Source organism: Liolophura sinensis, chromosome 6, assembly GCF_032854445.1.
Source record: "Liolophura sinensis isolate JHLJ2023 chromosome 6, CUHK_Ljap_v2, whole genome shotgun sequence".
Lineage (NCBI taxonomy): Eukaryota > Metazoa > Mollusca > Polyplacophora > Chitonida > Chitonidae > Liolophura > Liolophura sinensis.
The window spans coordinates 50306956-50334032 of NC_088300.1; the positions used below are offsets into that span (position 1 = coordinate 50306956).

The following is a 27077-nucleotide window of genomic DNA, read 5'->3' on the forward strand; positions in this document are numbered from 1 at the left end:
TTATGGCTTAACGTCACATCGACAGTGTCGTGGCGACCACGGCATGCTCTTACTATACGCCATGCCCTCTAGATCTTCCCTATACGCCATGCTCTCTAGATCTTCCCTATACGCCATGCTCTCCATATCTTTACTGTACGCCATGCTCTCCAGATCTTTCCTATACGTCATGCTCTCCAGGTCTTCACTATACGCCATGCTCTCCAGATCTTCACTATGCGTCATTCTCTCCGGGTCTTTACCGTACGTCACGCTCTCTAGATCTTTACTGTACGTCATGCTCTCTAGATCTTCACTATACGTCACGCTCTCTAGATCTTCACTATACGTCACGCTCTCTAGATCTTTACTATACGTCATGCTGTCCAGATTGTCACTATACGTCATGCTCTCTAGATCTTCACAAAGCTTCATACTCTCTGGATCTTCCCTATACGTCATTTGTTCAGATCTTTACTGTACGTCATGCTCTCTACATCTTCACTATACGTCATGCTCTCCAGATCTTCACTATACGCCATTCTCTCTACATCTTTACTATACGTCATACTCTCCAGATCTTTACTATACGTCATGCTCTCTACCACTTCACCATACGTCATGCTCTCAAGGTCTTCACGATACACCATGCTTTCCAGATCTTCACTATACGTCATTGTTACGGTATTGAAAACAGCAACAGAAAACAGACTCAGTGACTCAATATTACAATGTAAACAATGCTATATATATAAAATGAGACGTACTGTTTTACAGACAGTTCAACAACAACAACATAAAAAACATACACATCAGTATTACCGGTCTTTAAAGTTTCCAGTTCACCTTTGCATCCCAAGGAACGTATTCCAGGAGATCCAACGTGAAGACCATGGGATAAACACACAATTCACACAAGTCACAAATTGTCCCAGTCAGGTACTTCGCTAGGTTAGCGAACGCGAACACAGTACACAGGTTACACAGAACTGGAACAGTCAAGCCTTTGAATGACGTCACACCCGCAGAGCACAACACAGGGTAAATCCAGGCATGGAGGTATAATCCACTTTAGAACAGTCACAGCTCCCGCAGAAACTCACAAACGAGCCGTTCAGAGACGTAGAGTAATGTCACCTTGTGGCAGAACGAAGGTCCTTTGCAGAACTGAAAACTTCAGTTTAGAGTCCATGACGACCTTGTCGGTCAGGTGAGGTCAGCGTGTTAAACAAATTATACAGTCAACACTGTATAATCATAATAAAGATCCGAACACCAATAAACGTGACTTCCGCAGAAATTCACTTAAACCAGACATCAGTACAACTGTGGTACACAAACGGTGCCGGCATAGAAATCTGTCCTCCCAAACGAAACTGGCATCACCATCTCATATCAATATAATGGACTCGATACGAGAGCGTCGCACACTCTCCTGGCTCTCAGTGGATGCAGCAAAAATACCTCCACTCTGCACAGAAAACACGGCTTATATACGTTCCAGGTGGATTCAACTATTCTTAAACACAGAATTAACAGCCAATGAAATAAACGAAGCATTGAATAAGGTGCTTTCGATCCGGTCCGCGCTGTACACATATAACAGGGCCTGTTATGCTTTCACAAAGGTCCGCAGACTAACAGTACATGAAAACGTTAAATAGTCATACATAACATCATGCTCTCTAGATCTTCACTATAGGTCATGCTCTCTAGATCTTCACTATGTCATGTTCTCCAGATCATCACTTTCGCGCTTTAGAAATTCACTATACGTGGTGGTTTCCAGATCTTCAGTGTAAGTCGTGTTCTCGTCATTTTCACAACATCGTACTCAAGGTCTCCATCAAGTCGTGCACACTAGATCTTCACTAGATCTCGCTTTCGAGATTTTCGTTAAGTCATGGACCTCCAAATCTTCAAAATGTCGTTTACATGTACAACATAATTCTACGTTTATATTGTTCAGTTATCTCGTTAGTATGAAATAATTTTTTAAAAAAAAACTATGTTTCAGTTATATATAGTTGAGAAAATATTTTCTTGTGTTACAGCCGATACAATGAAAGAAACTTTTAATTTGAATCAGTAACTACATTTAGGCCCTATATGTCTTGCTTACTCGTCGCTGGAGTGTATCTGTATAAATGCCGGCTGGTTTAGGCCACGAGTATATTTACACTGTGCTTGACAGTTTAATTCTGGATCATCAACACTTTGTAGAGTCGGTCAACCGTAGGTTTGCTTTTGTAGCATGTTTACATTGTCCGGGCTGAATGATGGTGGCCTATCTGAGGTACCACACACGTTCATGCAGACATTAAACATTGCTGCATTAATTATAACAATTAATGATTACATTATTTGCATGTTTTTTTTTCCGTTCGGGTTGAAAATTTCTTTTGTATATGACGCAATTGTAAACAAGCATCATACTGCTTACAGCGCATGCGTCGCTCTCTACGTTTGCTTTACATCACTTCCACCACTAGCAAATTTTGTACACTAGGGTTACGATGATGAATCAGGAAGCGATGTTTGAAAAACGAAAACTGTCTCAACCTTTGCTTCTAGTAATACTTTATACACACGCATTCTCATTATCTAAAATAATGCACAATACAATTCTAACCGACACCTTAAACGATTTTATTGATGAATGAGGATTAAGTAGTTCGCGCGAGGACACTAACTGCGAGGATTAAGCCAAACCAAAACAAGCCTGCGTGCGTAGCGCAAGCTCCAAAGGTCGAACTTGTCTAGTGGTGGCAGTGTATCTTGTACAGCACTATTTTCATAGGCATGCATGCGTGGATTGTGGAAATTTGTTTATTTATTTGAGTGGTGTTTGTTGACAAATACGAACAGAGCTTTCGGGGCCTATGGCGACCTGGTTCATAGCTGCCATAGTTGTATCTAATTCCGCTTACCTCTTGGCTAGGAACTGTATAAGCATTCACGTTTATTGTATGAATCAACATGTTGCTTTCATGAACAGTAGCGATCAAAGTTTGACTGAATTACATATATTTATACTCGACCAGGAAAGGTCCATTATTCAAGGTCCACGAGTTTGAAATTTGAACTGGATGTCATGCTTGGAATATCGACTGTCTTCCGTGCGTCACTGAAACTGTCCAATTCCTCTCTCTTACATGTAATCAGCATTATTGACTACATGCACATAAATATTATTTCACACATATCCCTTTTGGAAACTGGTGTTTTACATTTCACAAATGGTTCTTGTGATTATCGACTCGGAACACAAATTCATGATTTACGAGTGATCTATACATGTAGGAGGGTCGGGCTTGACGCTTAAATTTAACACCATACTCTTGAATATTTCACTTCTGTGACGACCAACAGTTTTATAGGTAAAATAAACCACAGCAACTCTTCAGCTATCTGAGAAACCACCTGGTTTAATCTATTTGTTTATTTACTTGATAGTATATGGTGTTAAATACTGTGTTCAACGTTTTATCTTGTATATCTGTAGGGTCAGGTTTATGGGTAGAATACACCAATCCTCGCTTGTGCAAGTAAGCCCTACTTGAAAACATTCATGAGTTGGTAGACTCAGTCAGGCCACCTAGAGTTGGATTTGAACTCCAGCCTCTTTGGGCAAGGACTACTGTGTAGGCCAGACAGGGCTTATTAATTTAGTTCTCATTAAAAATTCACTATGAAAAAATAATGGCGAAATGCAGATGAAAGATTTGTGGGTCACATAATTTCCTGTCCATCTAATTGGCTCTTCCGACAGTCACGTGTTCTAATCTGTACACCATGATGGAAGGAACGGTGGCATCCACACTCCGCCCATATGCCATGGTGGTCGTCGCATGTCATGTATAGTTGAACAATATTTGAATACGACAAGAAATATAAAAATATAATATTCTAAAAACGCCGGCTTGCTATAGAAATGCCACAATTTAACTTTTAAAGTTAGTAGTATATGTATCATCTTTAAAATCCACAAAACTTAAATAATATAAAATATGAAATAATTTCCGCTAACATTTCGTGATTTGCTTGACTGTACACTGAACAATCTGTCATCATGAATCAAACCGGAATACAGCTAGTCATGCAGGGTGGATTTAAACAACGTATATACATTGACTTAAGCTCGCATAAAAGCTAAAACCAGGGTAATAGTATATCTGTATAAAACTATATAGAGGAAAAACACACATCTTCAAAATTAATATATGAGTCTTTTCATATAGTAAACATTTACATCCCGTATGTGGAACTACAGAACAATGGTCCAAGCACAATTTGAGTCCTTTTTTGTTCTGAATTTGGCTTTCTAAACACTTCCAAGTGATGACTTAAATCTCAAGTTGCTTCATAAATTCGAGCGCTGGGCTAAACCAGTATCCCAGAAAGGAGCATTATGCTATAAAATATTTGCGTTGGAATGAAGTCGTGATAGGGAGATTTTCGATTGTCAGCATGGTCAGTATGTGCGCATATACATTCTGTCGATGTGTCAGACTTCAAACCAACCATTACGACATCAGTACTCTTGATATCACGTGGTCTTACATGAACTACATAGCCCGTACCTGGCGTATGTAAGGGTTAGGTATCACCTTTATTAGGTTATGAATGTGTAAAATAATAGGGTGATCTCCGTGTAATAAATATGTTCATATTACATCAGAGTTAGATATGAATAACTCTAGGTTATGTACATGCCCAGTTCATCATAGGCCTGTATATGCATTAGACTAGGCCACCCTGGGTTCAGTTAAAACGGATGCCTATACCGTATCTAGTTAATCCTGCACTGAATCGGGAATTAACAGTAATAAATGAAAGTCGGTTTCCGGAGTTCAGATATCACTGGCCTTCTACCAATATTGAACATTGTACAAGTGTGTATACACGCACTATGAGCTTGATTTGTGCAGGCTGAGAATCCGCGCTTCAAGCGTAGGAAAGTGCATCAGTTACCAGCTAAGGACCAATGGTTTATTCAGTCGGGTTGAATCAAAACATAAGTCTCTTGGAATACGAGGTTTAATCCTAATCAATCAGTTAACAAGTGCTCTCCTATATTTGGATTCCCATCGCTGAATAACTTGATATATAGTATACATCTATGTGAGTAGTCCAAGAAACGATATAGGCAAGGCATGTTGACTTCTTTATTTCCGTTTCGTTCTGGTAAGCCATCCTCCGGAATCTTACATAAACACTTGATTATGATATAATCACTTTATATCTGATCGTGGAAAAAGCTACACTGGCACTGGTACATGTATGTTAAAACTGTTTCTCATTAAATTTCTGAGCCCATATCCTTGGATGACCCATATTCACCATGCAGGAAACCACTTCCGTCTCATTAACTTGGAATGTGGTGGCAGTCTGCACCGAGACGCGGGGAGTGTAGGTTATAGCTGGAGACATGTGTAAACAACCCAGCAAATCTGCAGCTATACGTCACGGAGCGGTTGTGTGGCCCAGGTCTGGGTGCGCACGGTTTACAGAGAGCAGTGTCAGTCGGCATGCAGTGGGAGCCTGGGTGGCACAAGAAGTGGTTGTAGCCTCCTGAGGATCAAGAATTGTATGGTGAGAAAACTTTCTATACATACATATAGGTACTAGCGTACAGCGTGTACCCACGTACATGTGTACTCGTATATATGTAGCGGTTTACGTAATGGGGAGGCGCGTATGTGTAAAATTCTGTCCAAATATCAGGCCCATGAGACATTGTGTGTTTAAATGGCAGGCTAGTCTTTACGTAAAGATGTCTGAAGTTTACATACATGTTCATTGAAAGACGAACTCACAACCCTTTATGACCAGTCTAGGAACAGAATCACGTTTTAAATTGAGCATTCTGTTCCACGTATTGACGTTAGAGTCTGTGTGTATGTACTCAGTTCAGTATTGCATATAACGGCACGCATCAGTTTTCAGGCCTGTATGGTACCATAATGTGGACTTGTAAAAGCTTCAAAAACCGTACAATTACATGTGGTAAATTCCCAGCGGTCTTACCAGAAGACAGGGTTGTTGTGTCCAGCTTGTCTGTGTGCAGATGTAATCTGGTGTTACTCTGGCTGCGCTAACAGACGATGAGAACTACGTGCACGGATACCTAATACAGGCGGAGTCGACACACCACAGAGTGGTGGGCGCTACCCCCACTGAGCTGGAGTCCCCGTTAACACAGTCACTCTACACGCTGACGTCACCACCTGGATTACAGTACAAGGGTATTAATTAGGATTAATCAATTAAACACTTATGCCTTTACGTTAAAAATCATGAAAACAAGATTTGCGTGCTTGTAGATATGCCAATGATCGCCTTCACAACACTCGCAAAAAACCTCACAAAGTGGTCGTTATCCATCACAATCCAGTCCATACATCTTAATTCTATACCGGACAGCTGAAGAGAGATATAGTGACAAAGTGAAGGTAGAAGTAAGATGCAGTATGTGGTAGATTGAATTGTTGGAGATGACTATATGTTTTTTTTTTCAATATATCAAAGCATATTAAGATTCCAGTCGCCTTTGTTTTAAAATCATCTGTCATATCGTGAGTAGTCATCTGTCATCATGTAGAGCTATTTCATTGTTTATTTATGCATATGTTTGTTTGTCAAAAGTAAATATATAGTTTACATATTGTATCTAATTTTGATTTCAGTACGTACTCATGATCAATACACCTTAAAAAATTGTGTACCATGTTAATGTAACACCGTATGTTATTAACCGCATTGACGTTTTGTGTACAAAGTTTACATTCTAACTTTTGAAGAAAATGGTATTGTTAATAACTGCTATTAACAGGCCAATAGTTCACCTGTCACGTATCTCGTGTGGTTCCCGCAAGCTCTTTTTAGATTGGAAGGGGGTTAATAAGGTGGTGGGGGAGTTGGGGGAATTGAAAGCCGTTTAGACATTTACGTTTTCAGTTCTGCTGTACTAAAGTTCTATTCATTTTTTCATCTAAATGTTTACTGCTGCAAAAAGTATATCCGCCTACACTTTATTAATATCTCGACACGGTTACTTTCGTGTAGTCTCTGAGGCGTGAAACTATTCTTCGGTCAAAAGGTCTCGAATGTGATCTAGAAAAGAGTACAATGCGCGTAAAGTCAGGGATACGCACCTTCGTCAAGTACATGTTGACGCTCAGGTAATAAAGCTACTACGGGCTCACCATTTTCGTCAAATCGGTCGGCCACCGCGTAAGTAACAGGTCACTGAGTAGGCCTACTATTTTACAGACTAATTAAGTAAATTAATAATTTATACAAGGAAAGCCCAGTTAGCGGATATAAGATTGGTAGATGTATAGAAAATGGAAAGCGGGCTTGGCAGTTCAGTTGATAGAGCGGTAGACACGTATCCTAAGCCGTGGGTTCAAGGCTGGAAATTAGGTATATTTTGATGTATGAAATGATGATGAGGGAGGTTCATCCCTTTCCTTACACTCTTGATTTATGTATAGGGGTAATCCGTTACCGAGTCAGCGAGCACTCTATAATGGTTTTGAATTCGATAATAGCGAATTGCCAAATAATGTGAGAGTGCAGAGCAATGGCTGGGGTGTGTCTAGACGGGTATCGTCTCCCCACAGGATGTTCTCTTTACAGATAGCGACAGACGGATTATCCTCTACGGGAAGTTGAGTTTGATTCACAGAACAGTTTCTATGTGTAGGCCCATGTTTATATGTATGGGTGTAAGTACGCGTGTATACGTGTGTGAATTTATGTAAGTATATACGTGAGGTTTCCCCGGGCTCTGTCCGGTTTCCTCCCACCATAATGCATTGATGCATTCTCAAATGATGATGGCAATTGCTTTCGAAACATTGACTAGACTAAAATAATTTAAACAATGACACCTTGTAGTAGTAAGGTCATACGTGACCATGTGAAGTGCTATTCACTATATTTAAGTGTATGGACTTTCCATTTCCAGCGGAACCTGCGGATGGTCGTGGGTTTCCACCGGGCTGTGCCCGGTTTCCTACCACCATAATGCTATCCATAATGCTGTATAAGTGAAGTGTTCTTGAGTACGGTGTAAAACACCAATCAAATAAATAAATAAATAAATGTAAGTATGTATGCATGCTCGAACTTTTACGTCGCACGTCAATTTTTCATTAATATGGCCACGAGAAGAACAGGTAATAGTTACCTACATGGACTGAATGAGAGTTTCTTGGTGGGACAGCGATCTTTGTAATCAAGTAGCATTGTACCATTCATATACCTACCATCAGGGTTTTGTTGTTGAGAACTCCATACTTGTGTTCCAATTATTCTAAGCTACAACATTCTATGCCCGGTTTTCTCTCACCATAATGCTGGCCGCCGTCGTACAAGTGAAATATTCTTGAGCACGGCGTAAAACATCAATCAAATAAATAAATGAACTACCACATTTGCCTACATGTGCAGCTATATAAGCGCCAGGGAAAGGTCATGACACAGGAGTGGTCAGACGACAGTGTTGAGATGCATTGTCTGCCACGGACATTCATTCTTGACCAGGCCAACACGGCTCATCGACACATGTATAAGTGCCTAAACAACATTCAAGCGTATAGGCGGGACTTTCGATAAGTTGGTCGAGCTGACCTCCATTGATTCAATTCTCATGAAGATCGCGTGAATGGATGTAGAGCCTATTTCAAATGTCCTTAAGTCAACTGGAGGTTACTGAATTCTCAACTTTTGGTATGTACATATCTTATACCTATACTGATATGACACTGAACATGTAAATGAATCGAAATGCCTTCTTACAAAATAGGCGTATATTCAACCCCTTGAAATAGCATTTGTTTTCGAGGCATGTCGAGGACTACACGTTCCGATCGTACCGCCCAGCTTCGCGGTCATATAGACTTCCATGCTGACAATTTCACTTAAAAAAAAAAACCCTGCCTGACGATGAATAAAAAAAATTGTTCACGTGGAAGTCTATATGACCGAAGCTGGGTCTTATGGTAGGGACGTCCAGCTTAGCTTTGGGCTAAAGTAGTTGTATTGTTAGTTGTATTAAGTACTTTTTCGGTGACCTTTCAGTGTAAACTGTCTTGACCTTGACGAATATGCGTTATGGGTCGCTCGTCTACGCCGAACTACTGTCGACACGCCCACCTGCGTCTTTACGGTGGTTTAATCCGGGCTGTGACCAGTTTGTCAATGGATAAACCCGACTGTCGTCAGATAATCGAAAAGACTTGAGCATACGATATAGCATCAGCCTAATTGATAACTAAACAAAATAGATGACAAAAGATATAAATAAATGCCATATATATATATATATGCCTAATTATCTCTACGCATCATCGTTCTGTCGAACTAGTAATTGGAAGGAGAAGTGTAGATCGATATCTGGCTAAGCACGTGCATTTGCCTGCCGCTAGAAACCGCCTGTCTGGAAGTTCGTCACAGTTCACAGCCCTTGGGCGCTAATTTAACGTATTTCTGTCTTTGCTTATACTCACATAGATATGTTTTGTTTTGCCATTTACAGGAAAAAGATCAGTTAGACGGTCACGATCCAGCCATACTCTTTTATAATAGTGCTTTACAAAATTGGAAACCATGGATTATTGCATAGTGGGCGTTTTGGTCCTTATATGCTCACAACTAACAGGCAAGTACCTGACTGTTGCTCCTCTACTAACCATATGTCCACAGCGGATTTTCCACGTCCATATATACCTATTTGTTGTTTCTTGTTGCAGATTCGAAATCAAGAATTCCAAAGGCTGTAACCCTAGATAACTGTAAAAGTGCATCAGTAGACAGGTTCTTTAGGGGTTTCAAAACATTGTCTTATTATTAAGATATTGATGTTATTCATCCGTTATGGTAACGGATGATCAGCAGGCCCACAAGTTAGCACACAGTGCTTTTATCCTATATCGCCTGAGATGTGATCCTAGTCATTTTCGACATAACCATTTCCGCTTATACTTGCTCTCCATCTTCGTACGTAGTATATAAGGTTCCTTATAAAGTTCAAGCAGAGTGGCACTGTAACTGTTTGATTATTCTGTTATTCATGAAAACATGTGCTCTGGAGAAAATATTTAATATACATATATATAGTACTGGTACTTAATAAACGTTTAAGGGGCATGGACACGACTGATGTGCTATAGTTACTTTATGTCACTTGTGTGTCGATTTCATCCCACAATGCACAAAGCAGAGGCATCAGATGACTCGACTGTGACGTCAGTCTCAACTTTTTGACAAATAAACCGAACACAGTATGCTGTGTTTATTACCGAAGACCCTGATGTTGAACACATGGATTTTGAATGACGTAAAAACAAACATCTCATACCAAAAAGATCGCGAGGCCAAAGAAAAGGTAAATAACCACAATTTATGTTGAAACAGGGCTCGTAGTCTAGAAAGAAACGATTCTAAATTGTCATAGAGAATAGCACATGTGTTATAGGCAAAATGACTCCTCACAAGGCGACGTTAAAAAAAATAGATGCCTAAGAAAAGAGGACATTATCAGAAGGACAGAAAGTACACGTTCTCACGCCAGTGTCTATTGACAAAAGTACATCACGTATGTCTCGGATCACCCTTAGCTGACCCCGATGGAGTTTATACAGTATATCCGTGAATAACGGAAACTAAACGTGTCCACTAGGAGGTTAAAGTATACCGTTTGCCGTTAACCGTGGTTTTCACGCTGGCCTGTTAGAAGATGTTAATGATGACTTCAAGATTTTTAAGGATGACAGAAGGCCACAACCTCTGTTCATAGCAAACAGCTGGCTACAGAAAATGATGTCAAAAGAGGCCTGAAGACTTTTGATAATGAAAACATTACCATAGAATACGTGAACTTTCTGCACTGTAAGTCGTCTGTAATCAAACTTGATGTTATTTGCGTGTTTAGGGAGCAATTAACAGCGAAAATATTTTCAAACCATTGAAGGATAAAACTATATTTGTTTGTGCCGGCTAGAGTTTTTAAATTTTATCTAGTAATGGCTCTTTATTTGCTGTATGTATATATATGTTGCAAGTATAAACTAACTTATATTGCTATGATTACGCTAAACTGATGTTCGATTTTCTCTTTGCAGTTGTACAATCATTTTCAACAGGAGCTCCGATTTCGACTTGTCTAACAATGTTTCCCAAACACAAGGGCACTGAGAAAATGGTCTCCCCCAGTCCCTTCGCCATTAGATTATCTTCACAAACTTATAGGCCTTCACAAGAGATTACCGGTAAGATGAGCAAAATTTCACTAATTATTACAACATAACGCATGTGGAAGAGGTGACTGGTTTTATACACTGATGAATCATGTTGACCTCTCATACCGTGTTAATTATGGAGAATCATCTGGTCAAATCATCTGGAAAATGAAAACCTCAGGGCATAAAATTTTGTATGTTTCAGTATTTATCGAGGGCAGTGGCGAAAAGATATTTAGAGGTCTTCAGATCCGTGCGCATCGTGTGAAGGGGGACACCGAGATCATCATGGGCACTTTCACCAACTTTCCTGACAAATTCTTACAACCTCTTAGTTGTTTCGGTGGACTAAATGTATGTTCTACTGATTTCCGTAAAGTATTCCACTCTATACCATGAACACTATGAGAATGGAATTATATCAAATTATTATAATTATTGTATTAGGATATCGTATTGTTCAAACATCGATGTACTGAATAAAGACACCGTGTTACTAGAAAGGGTGATAGGCTTTAGTGTTTTAGCATACATCTTGAAAGGTTATATGGCACTTGTGTCATTTTTTCAACAGTTTTGTGTTTCCCTTACCAGAATATGTTGACCCATAAAAATAATGCCATGAAACGCAACGTGACCTTGACCTGGAAAGCCCCGGATGTTCCTGTAGGAGACCTCGTCTTCACGTAAGTTTCAGACATGATTTTTTTCCGCTTTTTAGCGGAATTCCGCTTTTTCTTTGTTCAGTTTCGATTAATTTACCTGTTTTCCGCAGATTTTTCTAGCTTCCGGGGCCTAGGCGGCCCCTGGACCCCGGCCTTTTTGGGCTATGATAGTAAATTTCAGCTATTTTCTTGGTTCACCACAATCATGTCTGAAGTTTACTACACACTATGCATGAGTCCGTTTCACGTTGTTCACACAACAACGATGTGATAAAAGACCAATTCTGAAAACAGCCCCCTTTTTCAACCGCTTCGCCATAAACAATGGGTGAGTATTGTAATATAAGTTTGTTTTCAGTCCTGTCTTGAAAACATTCAGACAGTTGAATGAATGGGTATCGTAAGAGTTAATGTAGGTATTTGGATGAAAGAGATATGTGAAAGGCAAGTGGTCTTTAGGGCATGGAAAACTATCTTCTGTCCAAGGATGGGATTGCACCCACGTATCGAACGAGCAAGCTGCGGCACTATAGTAACGAAACCAATACTTGCTTGTTGCAGGACCACAATTGTAGCTTCCTTTAATGAATTTTGGGGCGATCAGAAATCTGTCATTATGAAAGATCCTTCCGGAACCGTCGACCTTGGAAACTTGGAGCAGGTGAGATTCCAACCATGTTCACAGGCAATAGATGCATTTTATATGGAACTGATTGGATGTCGAAATGGTTACACCCTATGCCGTGTTAAACATACCTGACAGAGTTTACCTGCAAATTATGTGACGTCACCAAGCCATCTTAACAGCAGTTCTATACACTCTGTACTCTACACTCTGTACTCTACACCCTGTGCTCTACACTCTGTAATGTTAAACCCAACATTTTGACAGTCCATGGTGAAGGAGAGAAAGCAGTTATAGTGTTCACAATTTCTAAAATGTTAGAAATTTGACAACACTTTTACAGAATGTTATAATCTAACTCTACACTATGTCAGATTAAAACTTCTGAATTATGAGTGTTACAACTTTTGCATTCTAACATTACGTTGCAACGTGCTCACAATCATTACGCCATGTACGATTTTAACATGTTTGCACTAATATTTCACAGCATTCAACATGCCAGTATCGTGTTAACACTTAGAAACTGTTGAGATTTTATCATTTGCATTTTAAGAGTGTAAAGGTGTACCATACCAAAGAGTATATCGCATACGCTGTTCTTATCCCAGACATTATACAGTATATTTATATACGACCTAAAAGTGGAATTCTGGAAAATCGTTTTTCTTGGTATAACCCGGTGATCCGCGATGTATAGATGAAAGTGTCTTAATTATGTTTTTTATAGCCTGTTTTGTTCAGTTCATGACTCAAACAGCTTCCTCCTTTTGACCAGATACATAATGTTAATCCGGAAATAGACTTCGATGGTACTTGTGGACAGACCAGAGGTTGTTTTCTGTTCCCAAGACATTGTATGGGTGACGACTGCCTAGCTGCCGTATCATTCCACACCCAAGACGGTCATGTTCACTTTGAGATGATGGGCAAGGCGGAAGGGTGGGTTTCCTTGGGATTCTCTCACGACAAGCTTATGGTAAGTTTTTCCTTGGGATGGGATGGAGATGATCTTTTAGAAAGGGTATAATCTTCTGTATTCGTCTCGAGAATGTATGATATTGCAGTAATTATAAATAGTTCAATGACATAGCTTGGTTATTATTAAAACTGACCTCGTCCAGTGATCTATAATGTATACTGCCGCGAAACTTCAGGCCGGCTACTTACTGTTGGTTTGACCCCGAAAACTGAACACTTCCTGAGCTAATTCCTTCCCTTGACCTGACGATGGTGTTGAAGCGAAATTGTATACTCATCAGGTAACGCAAGATTTTAGTGTTATATCTCATCCTTCTTTTCTGTACAAGACGAATTGGGGATTATGTGTGTGTTCACCAAAGTTTTTAACTGTTTAGGAAGATATATATGTTAGCCTTTAGTGATTTGGATATAAGTTAGGACACATTGTCCTAAGCATAAATATGCGTTTTGAGCTTTATCAAGAAAGAGACACACATAGAACACGGGCGTTAACCGAATTCAAACCTAAATCAAGTGACCCATGGGCATGGGTAGGATTTTAAACCCAGCGACGGCCGTCATTTTCCCCTCCAAAACTGCATCGTTATAGACAACGTGAAGAACAGGAAGTAACGCGTCAAAATTCTTGAATATGCACCCAAGTCTTCCATGTGAGTCTCACAGGTTTTAGGGGGCCTCCGTGGCTCAGTTGGTTAACACGCTAGCACAGCTTAATGCGGTCGTTGTGAGCTCAAGTGCAGCTCATGCTAGCTTCGTCTCCAGTCGCACGTGGAGAGATCTGCCTGCAACCTGCGGATGGTCGTTGGTTTCTCCCACCTCCGGGCTCTGCCCGCTTTCTTCCCACCATAATGCTGGCCGCCGTCGTATATTATGAGGACCGCGTAAAACGCCAATCAGCTAAATAAATAAATAAATAAATAAATAAATAAATTAACATTTGACTTTATTTTTGATGTAGGGTGATGACGAGACTCTGAGTTGTACAGCCCAGGACTCGAGAGTCACGGTACAGAGAGGGTATAACCCGGCTCTGCACAATGATAGACAGTATACGGTAAGTCGTGGCGAGTTCTGGTTTTTTGCTCAAGTTTTTGTGCCCAAGTTTTTGTGCCCAGATTAGAAATTAGTAACGACAGACGTGTTTTCTGTGAAAACAAAATACTTTTTGATGGTAGTTTCTGTTCCACATAACCTCTATGTATGTTAAGAAATGTTGTAATGATCGGCTGTATATTTTTGTACAGGCTGGGATAGTCAACATGACCACAGTACAGAAGGACGGCTATATTTACTGTCGGTTCTCTCGGCCAATCGTCATGTCCGACTTAGTGTCTGTCAATTATACTTCCGACCCGCCCACACCAATAAACCACTCTTTTGACTTCTCCGAAGACTGGTACCTTTTCCTTGGCTGGGGATACACTTACGTCGGTATGTATGGAGGCTCAATGTGATCGTATTATCTTTATTATTTTGGAGGATTTGTTGGCGAGCAAATATAACATTTTGAATAAGAGACTGATGGCACAAGTTTCAGTAATCTGTTTTCCCTGATAAGGCCCGGTGTAACTTTCATAACGCCGCATTTTTCTGAGTTTCCAGGAAGGATTGTAAGACTTCTGATTTGAATGAGTACGTTGACTGTGCTTTTCATTCTACTTGTTATACTTGAAAACTAATAACATATTCCAATTTTGGTTTCTGTTTTCTACTTTATTACTTTTACCGTATCTGAACCATGTTATTTACTGCTGTGGGTTATCCGAGTGTTCAGATTTTGAGGTAGCTTATACCATCATTGTGTGTTAGCCTCTTGTGAGAAATCGTTCATAGATTTGCAGATATGTCAGTAACGCCAGCTGCCGTCGAACGTTGTAAACATTTGATTGATTGATTAATTGATTGATTGATTGATTCACGACTTAATGAAGTTTTCACTTATACGCTGGTGGTCACTTTCTGTACAAATCGGAAACCGGATTACGAAGAGAAATCGACCGAACTTTGGCAAGTTACTGACAGTTTTCCCACTTGTGACGTACAGATTTGCACTGCATATTGGTGCATTAAAAACGAGAGAAGGGAGAAAATATGAAGGGGTAAATGTAGATTTCAAAGGGTCTTATATCAAGGCTTGATATATTGTACTTGAACAGATACTGACGTGATGGGTAAGCACACAGAACTGCCTGTGGTGACAGAAAACAAAGTCAGTTTATCCTCCACAGTGGTGTACCGGGGCAGCGTTATGTCTACTTGGCTACAAGCTCACGGTAAGCATCAGGGCCACCTGAAAGGGAAACAAACTGGACGTCACGGTAATGTTAATTTTCTGTATGACGCCATTCCTTGATGCCTCAATCTTTTGTTATTTTCTTATCGACAGCTTGTATTCTAAGATGGTACACGCTTTGAATACTGATTTCACTCAGTCGCCTAGAACATACCTTGCGTCTTTCTTAGTTCTTTTGTTGTTTGTGTTATACGTCGTTTTTGGAATTGGTCTTGCGATTATTTACCTAAAACGTCCTCATTGGTTGATGGCTGGTATGCGAATGTCTCTCCACTCCATGAAGAGAGTCGTTCCTCTATCCGCTTACTGATTGGGCAAAACCAGTTTGTTTCTTATTTTTGACCGGTTCTTATTGACATTTCTGAACTCAAGACCGGCATACATTAATTTTTCACATTGATGAAACACAATAAATATCGATCCCCATAAGCAATGTCGATCACGTCATGCAGGTCGGTATCTTCATGGTTTCGAAAATGTATCTACCACCTAGATTTGTTGATCTGATTAACCAGACATCTTTATTACTGTCATGCATCCTAGTTTAAAGTTAAGGTATTATTATAACAATGGGTTTGTCCATACAAAAGGTGCTGAAATTTTACAGAATCACCGAAACCTGAAGTGTCCATTCAGTAGGCCTTTGTGTCTATTGTTTGTTGATGAGGATCAAGTACACATTGCACAGGTGTCCATTGCGCCAAGTTCGTGGTGACGGGCACAAGGCCCTCAAAGTCAAGTGGAATATGGAGTTTGTTATTATTATTATTGTTATTAATATCAAATATAAGCTCTTCTAACCGATTTTGCTCGCCCAGTAACTCCTATCTCCGTGTTATCATGTCCACCAGGTTGTTTAGCTGTGATCGCCTGGATGCTGCTTGTCGGCATGGGCACAGTCGTCGCTCGTCATTACAGACAGGGCATTGGGGCTAAAATGGCCTGTGGTCAGAAGAGATGGTTTCAGGTGAGTAAGGGCACATTTTACAACCCATGAGCAATTCTTGACCCAAAGGTGGTGTTGTTCGTCTATTAGAATTTCAAAACCCATTCATGAAACTTTATAAAACTCAGTGAAATAACAAATCTCAAATGTTTATTCCCGCTGCAGGATTAAGCACATTAAACGTTGAAGGAAAACATTTTACTAACACTTGATCTACTTTCCCACGTCAGAATCCATATTTGTCTTGCTTAATTTTTGAAATTTTACACATGGGTTCATTTTCTACCCCACCTTCTCCGCCCGGCCACGAGTAGTCCTCATTTTAGGTTATGGTCAGCTTCATCCGTCTCAAGTCAATTTACATTTGGCTGACCAACATCATAACTTCTGAGTCAAATTCAATGAAATTCCTTACATGGAATTCCTGGTGTGTGCACAATATCTAGCTTGTTAGATTCTTGTATTCAGTTTTACTACATTATAATCTACATTATAATTGTGTCTTTAAGAAGTTTATCTTTATATTCAGTTTCACAGGTTACTTGTTGGCCTGGCCGCTGCTTGCACTGCTGCGAGTTTTATTTTGATATTCGTCAAAATTGGCGGTTGGAGCAAGGTAAGTGATTAAAACAGTGTCGTGATTACATGTACCAAAGTCTTTACAAATACTGTTAACATAAACGAGTGATCAGAACCTTTGTGGACCAAGTGGAAAGTTCTTTGACTTGCTCACCACATATCATTCAAATATAACTTGCTCCCCCACCCCCACCTTAGAATTGTTGCTCAATCGACTCGATTACATATAGCGGCATTTGCATTGTTTTCTGGGTGTTCAAGTGCTAAAACTGGTCTCTGGGTGATGGTAATGCGTATTTAGGTGTTATTGTATTTATGTCGAATATATGGATACCTTTAGACCCTACAACCTACTCTAACCAATCGATGGACACGGCGGATCTTTCTTTCTGTTTGAAGTGATCCATGTTTCTCCGGCTCTGGATGATGCCTATACCATACTTACATATCGACATATATTACTGAATATTTTAAAGATGTAGGGCGTGAGAATCCTACCACACCAACACTTGTCTGTGTTTCTGATTTTTGCCATTCCCTTCTCGTGGTTCTTTGAAAGTATAACAGAGATCTTTGTCTTTTTTACTGGCTAAGGTAAAGTAGTCGTCCATATCCTGGAGTGCACATAAGCGTTAAACCAAAAACAGATGTGCCATCTTTAAACATATCAATACGTTTCTCCTTATAAAAACGAAACATCTTTTGTTGAGCCTACAAAAATGGGTACAACGCCTAAAGTATTGTATTAGATCAAACGTTCCTTTAATTTTAACTCGTCGATCTGCATTCACGCTTTTTCAGACTACAGATAGGTTTCGTCATTAAAGGATTGGTCCTTTCACGAGTTGTAGAAGTTTGTTTAGACGCGTAAGTTGTGATGTTTGTTGGTGTATTTTGTGGCGTCACTGAGTCAAAAGGAAACGCCCCCGTTACCGCACCACAGCCGAAAGGTTTCAGAAAATTCTGCTTAACTAACCCCAGTGGAAAATTATTTAGTTTAGGCGTACGTAAAACCATGTTCTTGTGATTTTTTTGAACATGAAAATAGATGTCTCCATTTTCTTACAAAGCTGGACTAAGGTACAGCTTAATGGCGTTAATGTCATAATTTCCTGACGTATCCGTAACTGGCAATTCTCTTAAATATTTACCGAAATTTTCTGCTCTATGAGCCAAGCAGTGTTTTCTTGTTATAGGTTTTCGCGAACCACATGGCTCTGTGCACAATGCCCACCTGGAGTTGTGTCACAGTCGTCGTCACTAAGTCTCGTCAACTCCTCGTCGATATTTACTCTCAAGTTCATCGGTCATCATCGTCCATAAATATAGGTCGTCTTTAGACATAGGCCCACCCATTTCAAAATCAAGTCTAACCTCCAAAAATTCAAAAACATATTTACATTTTCTAAGCAAAATTTCATAACTTTTTCACTATACCCCGATATAAGATCATAATAGATTGATCCACGACGTGTTTTGTCAAACAGTTTGTAAGTTAATCCAAACGCTAATGCTCTGTACCGAGCCTTGTAATCTGATTTCTAGTTGCTGTTACAGGACATTCGTAATTGTATGTTGCCCTAAATAGGCAATAGTATATGAGCCATCCGCTGGCATATCATCCAAGCCATCAAAAACAGATTGTTTCTGTCTGGACGTGCCAGCCGGGAAAACTTGTTTCAAGGTTCCATCACATGACAAAGCGTGGCACTGACAGATATATGGGTTGGGGAGGAGCGTGACACTGACAGATAAATGGGTTGGGGAGGAGCGTGACACTGACAGGTAAATGGGTTGGGGAGGAGCGTGACACTGACAAATATATGGGTTGGGGAGGAACGTGACACTGACAGATATGGGTTGGGGAAGAGCGTGACACTGACAGATATATGGGTTGGGGAGGAGCGTGACACTGACAGATATATCGGTTGGGGAGGAGCGTGACACTGACAGATATATCGGTTGGGGAGCAGGGAGTCACGCTTTGAGTTCTTAGAGTAAATCCTCCAGTTCGTAAGATAAGAAAAGTATCAAACTGGTTGAAGGAGAAGGTGTTCTCCTTGGAATACCGACTGGTTGACCGAGCCACTGGGGGGCATTAATTGCAGGATGGGTTTCGAGCAAGCCCTGTCAATACACTTGATTGTTTACTTTGAACATCCTCTCCAGCGTACCTAGGTGGTCCAAACGGGCACTTTTGAAATGGTAAAAACTACTTCCTGCTTTGCCGCCAAGTACTTTTTAAACAAGGCATTGGTCGATCGTTTAATTGACCTTGAGGAGTGTTCACTATGTCCGACTGTCCTGAACAATGCAAGGCAACGGAACCAAGTTATCTATAACCTCCTCCGTTTCTTACCAACTCCGCCACCCATTTTCTGATCTGATCTGTTTAACTTTCACCACCTCAACAAATCCACCTCTCCAAATAGGTAAACAAGACCCCAGCTTCGCCATTTACCAAGATTGGAACATCCACGTTATTGCTGAGATGCGGATATCTGTTTTCTCCCGTTTCCACATTCCTTAAAATAACACCCGTAACCGTAGTCTGATATTTAGCGTACCCATCGCTCCAGACTGCTGACCGAAGACTGTCCAAAGTTGTACTCATGTAGTACTCGATCCGGGTCCCGGCGGAAGTGCCGTTCCTTACGACATATGTCAACGAATTTGGGATTTATTTATTTATTTGTTTGATTGGTGTTTTTCCCCGTACTGAAGAATATTTCACTTATGCGACGGCGGCCAACGTTATGGTGGGAGAAAACCGGGCAGAGCCCGGAAGAAACCACGACCAACCGCAGGCTGCTGTAGACCTTCCCCCGTACGGCTGGAGGGGAAGCCAGCATGAGCTGGACTTGAATTCAGTGACCGCATTGGTGAGAGGCTCCTGGGTAAGCAGCTTGGAAGAAAGCATTATTGAATGTCTCCAGGATCATGGAAATTTAATATAGGTTGATGTAATCTCTGAGTATGGTAGCATGAGCTTAACCTCCTTATCAAGTGTTTATTTGAAATTTGCCGTAATCTTTAATTGTATATATGTAAATTTATTTACATATATACCATTTTCTGTTTTGATTAATATTATTGTGTTCAGGTTTTTACTACGGTACGCTCCGATCCGGATCAGTTACACCTTCCACCCAACCAGTTATGGCCCGACTTCAGCCCTCCATACAAACCCAAACAACCGGACATAACAGCGTGTCATATTTATCTATTATGTATTATACAATAGCACAGGAAAATACACGGAACTGGATGTTTTCTCTAAATCCATGGAAGTCCAAGTAGTCTTTCAGCCCGTGCCAAAGCCTCACACACAATTCTATCCAACCCCGTTACCGCCGGCTACCAATCTAGCACCCAGGTTTAGCACCAGGCACCCAAAAAATACACGCGCGTGCCGCTCATATATAGTACTATTCTGACACGCGATACCCACTATATACTGCTGTTTGTCCAAATCTGCGTAAGCATTGGTACTAATGGTGTGTTAAGTTATATTACACTGTATCTAAGCATGAACATAAAACCTCTAACCCAGGTAAATTCAAAAGATAAAAGACGACAGCATGGAGAGTAAAACCATTGCAACGAAGACAGTGTGATATCTGGTAAGTGTTTGCACGCAAACCCTTAATCCACCAGAAGAATTTAACTAGTTACGTGAAACCATTTGTCAACATTTGTCGTGGTTGCTCTGGTTTTTACTCTCGATGCTGTTGTCTGTTATGTAAAAATATCTTAAAGAACTGATCACATCACCTCTTTCACACTTCAACCGACACTGCAACTAAGAACGAGGTAATTTATAGTGTGTATTTCTCTTTCCAGCATGTGACCGTTCACGCTTACCTGGGGATAGCTATCATGGCGGCCACAGTTCTGCAAGTATCAGGTGGTCTGATCAGACCCTCACCTGCATCAAAAATACGACCCGTCTTCAACTACTTTCATCGGATCTTGGGTAAACTCACTCACGCGGCTGCAGGTAAGTCTATTACTTCGTGCAAAAATCAGAAACAACTCAGCACAGATCTGTCTTGGATCTTTGCCTCTGCTCGAACGATGTATAGCCGCGGACAGTGGTCCTGACTGATAGTACAGTTTATTTTTGCACGTGTGTCTGCCGAATGATGACCAAGATCTCGTCTCACTCCACCTGTGTGAAGGTGCCATATATTACCCTTATATGATTGGCAACATAAAAAGGATCCTGGCGTAAATAAATCTCGAATTGTAACGTTTTTAAAGATCCTGTGTAAAATGTTAGAATTTCAGTCTAACAGAATATCACAAGTTATTCATTCAAAAACTAAATGTGTCAAGGATGTTTTAACAACGGCCATCACTCCACGTTTCTTAAATTGTGTATAGCGAGTATAACACTCTAGTTGGTAAATGTGAACATGGCGCCTGGTGATCTTATTCATAAATGTTATAGCTGTGTCTCATAGCACTTAGTCCTGTATAAACATCCGTATCTGGTCGTTGCAAACAGATTCTGCCTGGAAATCATTCACGAATAAAGAGTTTGAAACATGATTGGATTTCACCTCTTTAATGTCGGGTATCTTCCCAGCATAAATTCCTCTCCACTTACATGTTTCTAATTTGATTTACAATACTAGTATATATACTTATTTATTACACATTCCTCTGGAAACTGGTGTTTAGGTTAGGAAATGAGTCTTGTCATTATTGACTTGGGATGTTCTTCATTATTTACTGTTAGTATACGAATGACGGACTTAACGCTTAGATTTAGTTCTTTCATCACAAAGGGGAAAAATTACATTTCTGATGTTTCTTTGCCGATTTGCGCTTACATATTTGGTCCTGAAGATGAGCGTACCTTTATATGAAGAGTAGAGACATCTGGTAATTCTGGCATTATGTAAGGATGTCTGTGTTTATTTACATTGTACATTTAATGTAATGAGACAAATTACATGTTTTCTGTAATTCTAGACCAGTGACCTCCAATAAATTGCAACTTTCATCTGAAAATTTTGCTTAAGCCATGGTTCTAAGGGTTGTTTATGTTGCTGCTTTGAAACATATTCATAAGCAGTTGGAATAAAACACCTAACTGAGGTACAAGAAACCCCGATTTCACTGGTGTAAATAGGTGTGACGATGTAGTAATTATTAGACTGTCGTCACTGCTCTAGTTTCACTCTCCATGCTGTAGTCTTTCATGTTAAGTCTTCAGCATTTTAATGATGTTTTAAAGTTATGGTTGATCCTGCACCTACACAGTTGTTGACCAAAACGCAATCTGCACTTAAAGATTTATTTATTTATTTATTTATTTGATTGGTGTTTTACGCCGTCCTCAAGAATATTTGACTTATACGACGGTGGCCATCCGCAGGTTGCACTTAAAGAGGATGGCATTCTGTATATGCATATTCGAATTAAAATGCATAAAAAGATCTCGCGGAAAAGCGTAAATCCATTTTGATTTCAAATTTTCATTGAAACACTTTCCATGTGACAACCAATAAAACCAGTTGATTCGACAACTGAAGCATTTACCAAGGTGTTTTACCATCTGAATTATCTTTAGAAGGTTAAGATAAATTCATTAAAAGACTTGCAACATATAGAGTAAAATCAAAGCAGCGATGACAATGTGATATTTGACAAACTGGTCATACGCAACGAGTGAAATACTGTCTTTTGCCAGTTTAATTTCCATTTATAACCGTTTCAAGAATTTACACAGATCCTGTACTTTGGAGTTTTGTGGACTGAAATGCTAAATGATAATGTTCTCATTTACGTGTACTTTTGTTCCTTTATAACCGTTTAAAGAACTTACACAGAGCCTGTACTTTGGGTTTTTGTGGACTGAAATGCTAAATGATAATGTTCCCATTTACGTGTACTTTTGATCCTTTATAACCGTTTCAAGAATTTACACAGAGCCTGTACTTTGGATTTTTGTGGACTGAAATGCTAAATGATAATGTTCTCATTTACGTGTACTTTTGATCCTTTATAACCGTTTAAAGAACTTACACAGAGCCTGTACTTTGGGTTTTTGTGGACTAAAATGCTAAATGGTAATGTTCTCATTTACGTGTACTTTTGATCCTTTATAACCGTTTAAAGAACTTACACAGAGCCTGTACTTTGGGTTTTTGTGGACTGAAGTGCTAAATGATAATGTTCCCATTTACGTGTACTTTTGATCCTTTATAACCGTTTCAAGAATTTACACAGAGCCTGTACTTTGGGTTTTTGTGGACTGAAATGCTAAATGATAATGTTCGCATTTACGTGTACTTTTGATCCTTTATAACCGTTTAAAGAACTTACACAGAGCCTGTACTTTGGATTTTTGTGGACTGAAATGATCCCATTTACATTTTTCTTCCAGCTGTAGAGATATACTTTGCCTTCGACGTCCCTCTATTTCCACATACGATGAGGAAGTTTGGGTTTATTCTTGTCCTGGTATGGGTCATCACTCAGGTGTTCTGGGAAATCGTCATGGAGATCATGTCCTGTTGCAAATCACGAAGTAAGCACTGTTTCACCATCGCCAGTTTGCAGCAAATGACTTCGAAAACATTCAGTTCAAAGTGTAATTCAATTTTATGGTTAAGATCTCGTGTTGCGTATAATATGATTGACGTTTAGAGATCGCGTAGTAAAATAAGGGCTGCAGAAAAGATCATCTTAATTGTTGGACATCTTAAATGTCGTCTTGAAGATGGTAGGGTTAAAAGCACGCAATGAGATTCGCCAGAGAGATTTAGTTCCTTGCTTTTCGTCTTTCATCCGAGACATGCTTCGTGCTTGAACGTTAAGGGCTACAGAAAAGGTTTTACGATCAACATGGTTGTCAATTTCATGGTGACCTTAAGTTTATTAACAAAGCGATTTAGTGCATCGAGGTTGATTGATATACTGGACATCTTCAGAAACACAAAGAGATGAAATCGTTATTCTGAAGCCAGTACCAATAACGCAACTTTCACACAAGCTCATTTTTTTCGATACAAACTTGTTAAATAAGCCACGAGACTCGTATAATTGGAGTAAACTAATGACACGTAAGTCATCAAACACTCGCCTCGATCCAATGGCCAAAGTATTAAAAAAACGTTGTTGTATTTTCAACAGGCAGTTCCAAAAGTGACTATGACGTATCAAACAACTTTAAGATTGAAGAGAAATATCCAGAGGAAACCAACAGAGTGGCAAATGTTATCTTGGCCTTGTATATGCTGAACGTCACAATCATAACATTGGCGGCACTGTGTGCTGTACTACTATTCTGATTTGGTTGATGTTCATGTACCGCTACAGAAATATCCCGCTACAGAAATATCCCAAAGTGACCTGCCTAGACATCCGTGTGCTCTGTATAATGAAAATCACAGTTATAACAGCGGCCACACTGTCTGCTGTTCGACTGTTCGGACTTGGCTGATGTTCATGTACCGCTACAGAAATATCCCGCTACAGAAATATCCCAAAGTGACCTGCCTAGACATCCGTGTGCTCTGTATAATGAAAATCACAGTTATAACAGCGGCCACACTGTCTGCTGTTCGACTGTTCGGACTTGGCTGATGTTCATGTACCGCTACAGAAATATCCCGCTACAGAAATATCCCAAGGTGACCTGCCTAGACATCCATGTGCTCTTTATGATGAAAATCACAGTTATAACAGCGGCCGCACTGTCTGCTGTTCGACTATTCTGACTTGGCTGATGTTCATGTACCGCTACAGAAATATCCCGCTACAGAAATATCCCAAGGTGACCTGCCTAGACATCCATGTGCTCTTTATGATGAAAATCACAGTTATAACAGCGGCCACACTGTCTGCTGTTCGACTATTCTGACTTGGCTGATGTTCATGTACCGCTACAGAAATATCCCAAGGTGACCTGCCTAGACATCCATGTGCTCTTTATGATGAAAATCACAGTTATAACAGCGGCCACACTGTCTGCTGTTCGACTGTTCGGACTTGGCTGATGTTCATGTACCGCTACAGAAATATCCCGCTACAGAAATATCCCAAAGTGACCTGCCTAGACATCCGTGTGCTCTTTATGATGAAAATCACAGTTGTAACAGCGGCCACACTGTCTGCTGTTCGACTGTTCGGACTTGGCTGATGTTCATGTACCGCTACAGAAATATCCCGCTACAGAAATATCCCAAAGTGACATACCCACTCATCCATGTGCTCTGCATGATGAAAATCACAGTTATGACAGTGACCACACTGTGCTGTACGGCTATTCTGATTTGACTGTATTTCATGCACCGCTACAGAAATATCCCGCTACAGAAATACCCCAAAGTGACCTGCCTAGACATGTGCTCTGTATGATGAACATCACAATTATGACAGTGACCACACTGTGTGCTGTACTACTATACTGATTTGGCTGATGTTCTGGTACGGCTACGGAAATATCCGGCAACAGAAATATCTCAAAATGATCTGCATAGTTATACATGTGCTCTATATCATCAACATCAGCAGGCTGTGGGCATGCTACTTTTCTCACGTGTCTGATGTTTGTGTACCGCTACAGACATATCCCTAGATGAGATATGGAGAGTGCCAATTTGACGGACATTGTATATGTATGTTATAAGTATATTGTTCATTATATTGCCTGCACGGTTGATTGTTTTGAAAACCTATCTTCGTACTTCCATTGTCCTTTACAGGATTTAAAGAACCGATTTCGTTCTTCGACAAATCAGTTGGTGCTCCTCACCAAATTGTTGCAAACTGAAAAAGTGATAAATATTTGATTACCGCCATGATACAGGCATGTACCAATATTTAAGAGCATGCAACATTTTAATGTTTTGTCGGCAAGATTTTATAAAGGCATTCTTTAGAAATTGTAGGATATTTTTATATATTATAAATTCAGCACAAAATTATTTCTAAAGATTTTGCGTGGTAGTCTGATAAGGTAGCAGAATCAAATTTTTCTCATGATATTTGTTCTTGAAATTGTTTGTGAATTATGTAAAGGAGAATTTTGTCAATACACACACACACACAGGGTGTGCCCACAGGTATACTGCACTTTGACATATACTCACATTTTTACTTCATTTCATTTTCAGTGCCAGTCGTTCACTGATTGCTAGTGTAATAAATGTGAAGATAATTTAATTGATCAATACATATTTTGTCCCTCCTCTCTTCAAACTGCAAATTGTTCGTAATCCGTTTATGTTACTATGGAGATCTTTGTTAATGTTAATGTAATCTTTGCTGTGTTAAATGGAGATTCTGAAGTCTGGATGAGTTACAGTGGTCATAATGGTGGTTTGATTTCTGACTACATTTATTTATTTATTTATTTATTTGATTGGTGTTTTACGCCGTACTCAAGAATATTTCACTTATACGACGGCGGCCAGCATTATGGTGGGTGGAAACTGGGCACAGCCCGGGGGAAACCCACGACCATCCGCAGGTTGCAGGCAGACCTTCCCACATACGGCCGGAGAGGAAGCCAATATGAGCTGGACTTGAACTCACAGCGACCGCATTGGTGAGACACTCACGGGTCATTACGCTTCGCAAGCTCGCTAACCAACTGAGCCACGGAGGCCCCTCTGACTACATTATTATTGTACACTCAGAAGATTGATCTGTTCATTTTAACAGAAAGTCTGAGTTGTCAAAGTGATGCTAGAATGTATTCTGCTGATGCAGCAGATTATTCTATTATATATAACACATA

At 40.0% G+C, this 27077-nt stretch overlaps 2 protein-coding genes across 4 annotated transcripts; one reads left to right on the top strand and one right to left on the bottom strand.

Annotated features, from left to right (window-relative positions):
* On the bottom strand, window positions 1-441 carry LOC135467299 (uncharacterized). The gene has a single exon (XM_064745068.1). The coding sequence runs from the start codon at window positions 439-441 to the stop codon at window positions 1-3; it is 441 nt and encodes a 146-aa protein (XP_064601138.1).
* Window positions 442-5455: 5014 nt separating this feature from the next.
* On the top strand, window positions 5456-26508 carry LOC135468693 (ferric-chelate reductase 1-like). 3 transcript variants are annotated; one of them, XM_064747083.1, is made up of 16 exons: window positions 5456-5574; window positions 9527-9649; window positions 11112-11258; window positions 11434-11582; window positions 11823-11914; window positions 12455-12554; window positions 13297-13497; window positions 14461-14556; window positions 14747-14933; window positions 15659-15775; window positions 16647-16762; window positions 17271-17357; window positions 21164-21320; window positions 23718-23861; window positions 24467-24659; window positions 24787-26508. In XM_064747083.1, the coding sequence occupies exons 2-15, from the start codon at window positions 9598-9600 to the stop codon at window positions 24622-24624; spliced, it is 1803 nt and encodes a 600-aa protein (XP_064603153.1). In that variant the 5' UTR covers window positions 5456-5574; window positions 9527-9597; the 3' UTR covers window positions 24625-24659; window positions 24787-26508. The 3 variants fall into 3 exon arrangements, with proteins under 3 accessions (XP_064603153.1, XP_064603151.1, XP_064603154.1); XM_064747081.1 differs by having other exon boundaries at window positions 24467-26508; XM_064747084.1 differs by lacking the exon at window positions 5456-5574 and having other exon boundaries at window positions 8996-9649; window positions 24467-26508.
* The last annotated feature ends 569 nt before the right edge of the window (window positions 26509-27077 follow it).

Bases quoted from the DNA above. Each gene is read 5' to 3' on its own strand.
- LOC135467299 (XM_064745068.1), bottom strand. From the start codon at position 441: ATGACGTATAGGGAAGATCCAGAGAGTATGAAGCTTTGTGAAGATCTA.
- LOC135468693 (XM_064747081.1), top strand. From the start codon at position 9,598: ATGGATTATTGCATAGTGGGCGTTTTGGTCCTTATATGCTCACAACTA. The intron at 13,498-14,460 runs GTAAGTTTTTCC...TTTTTGATGTAG, and splicing joins TCTCTCACGACAAGCTTATG to GGTGATGACGAGACTCTGAG. The intron at 23,862-24,466 runs GTAAGCACTGTT...TATTTTCAACAG, and splicing joins GTCCTGTTGCAAATCACGAA to GCAGTTCCAAAAGTGACTAT.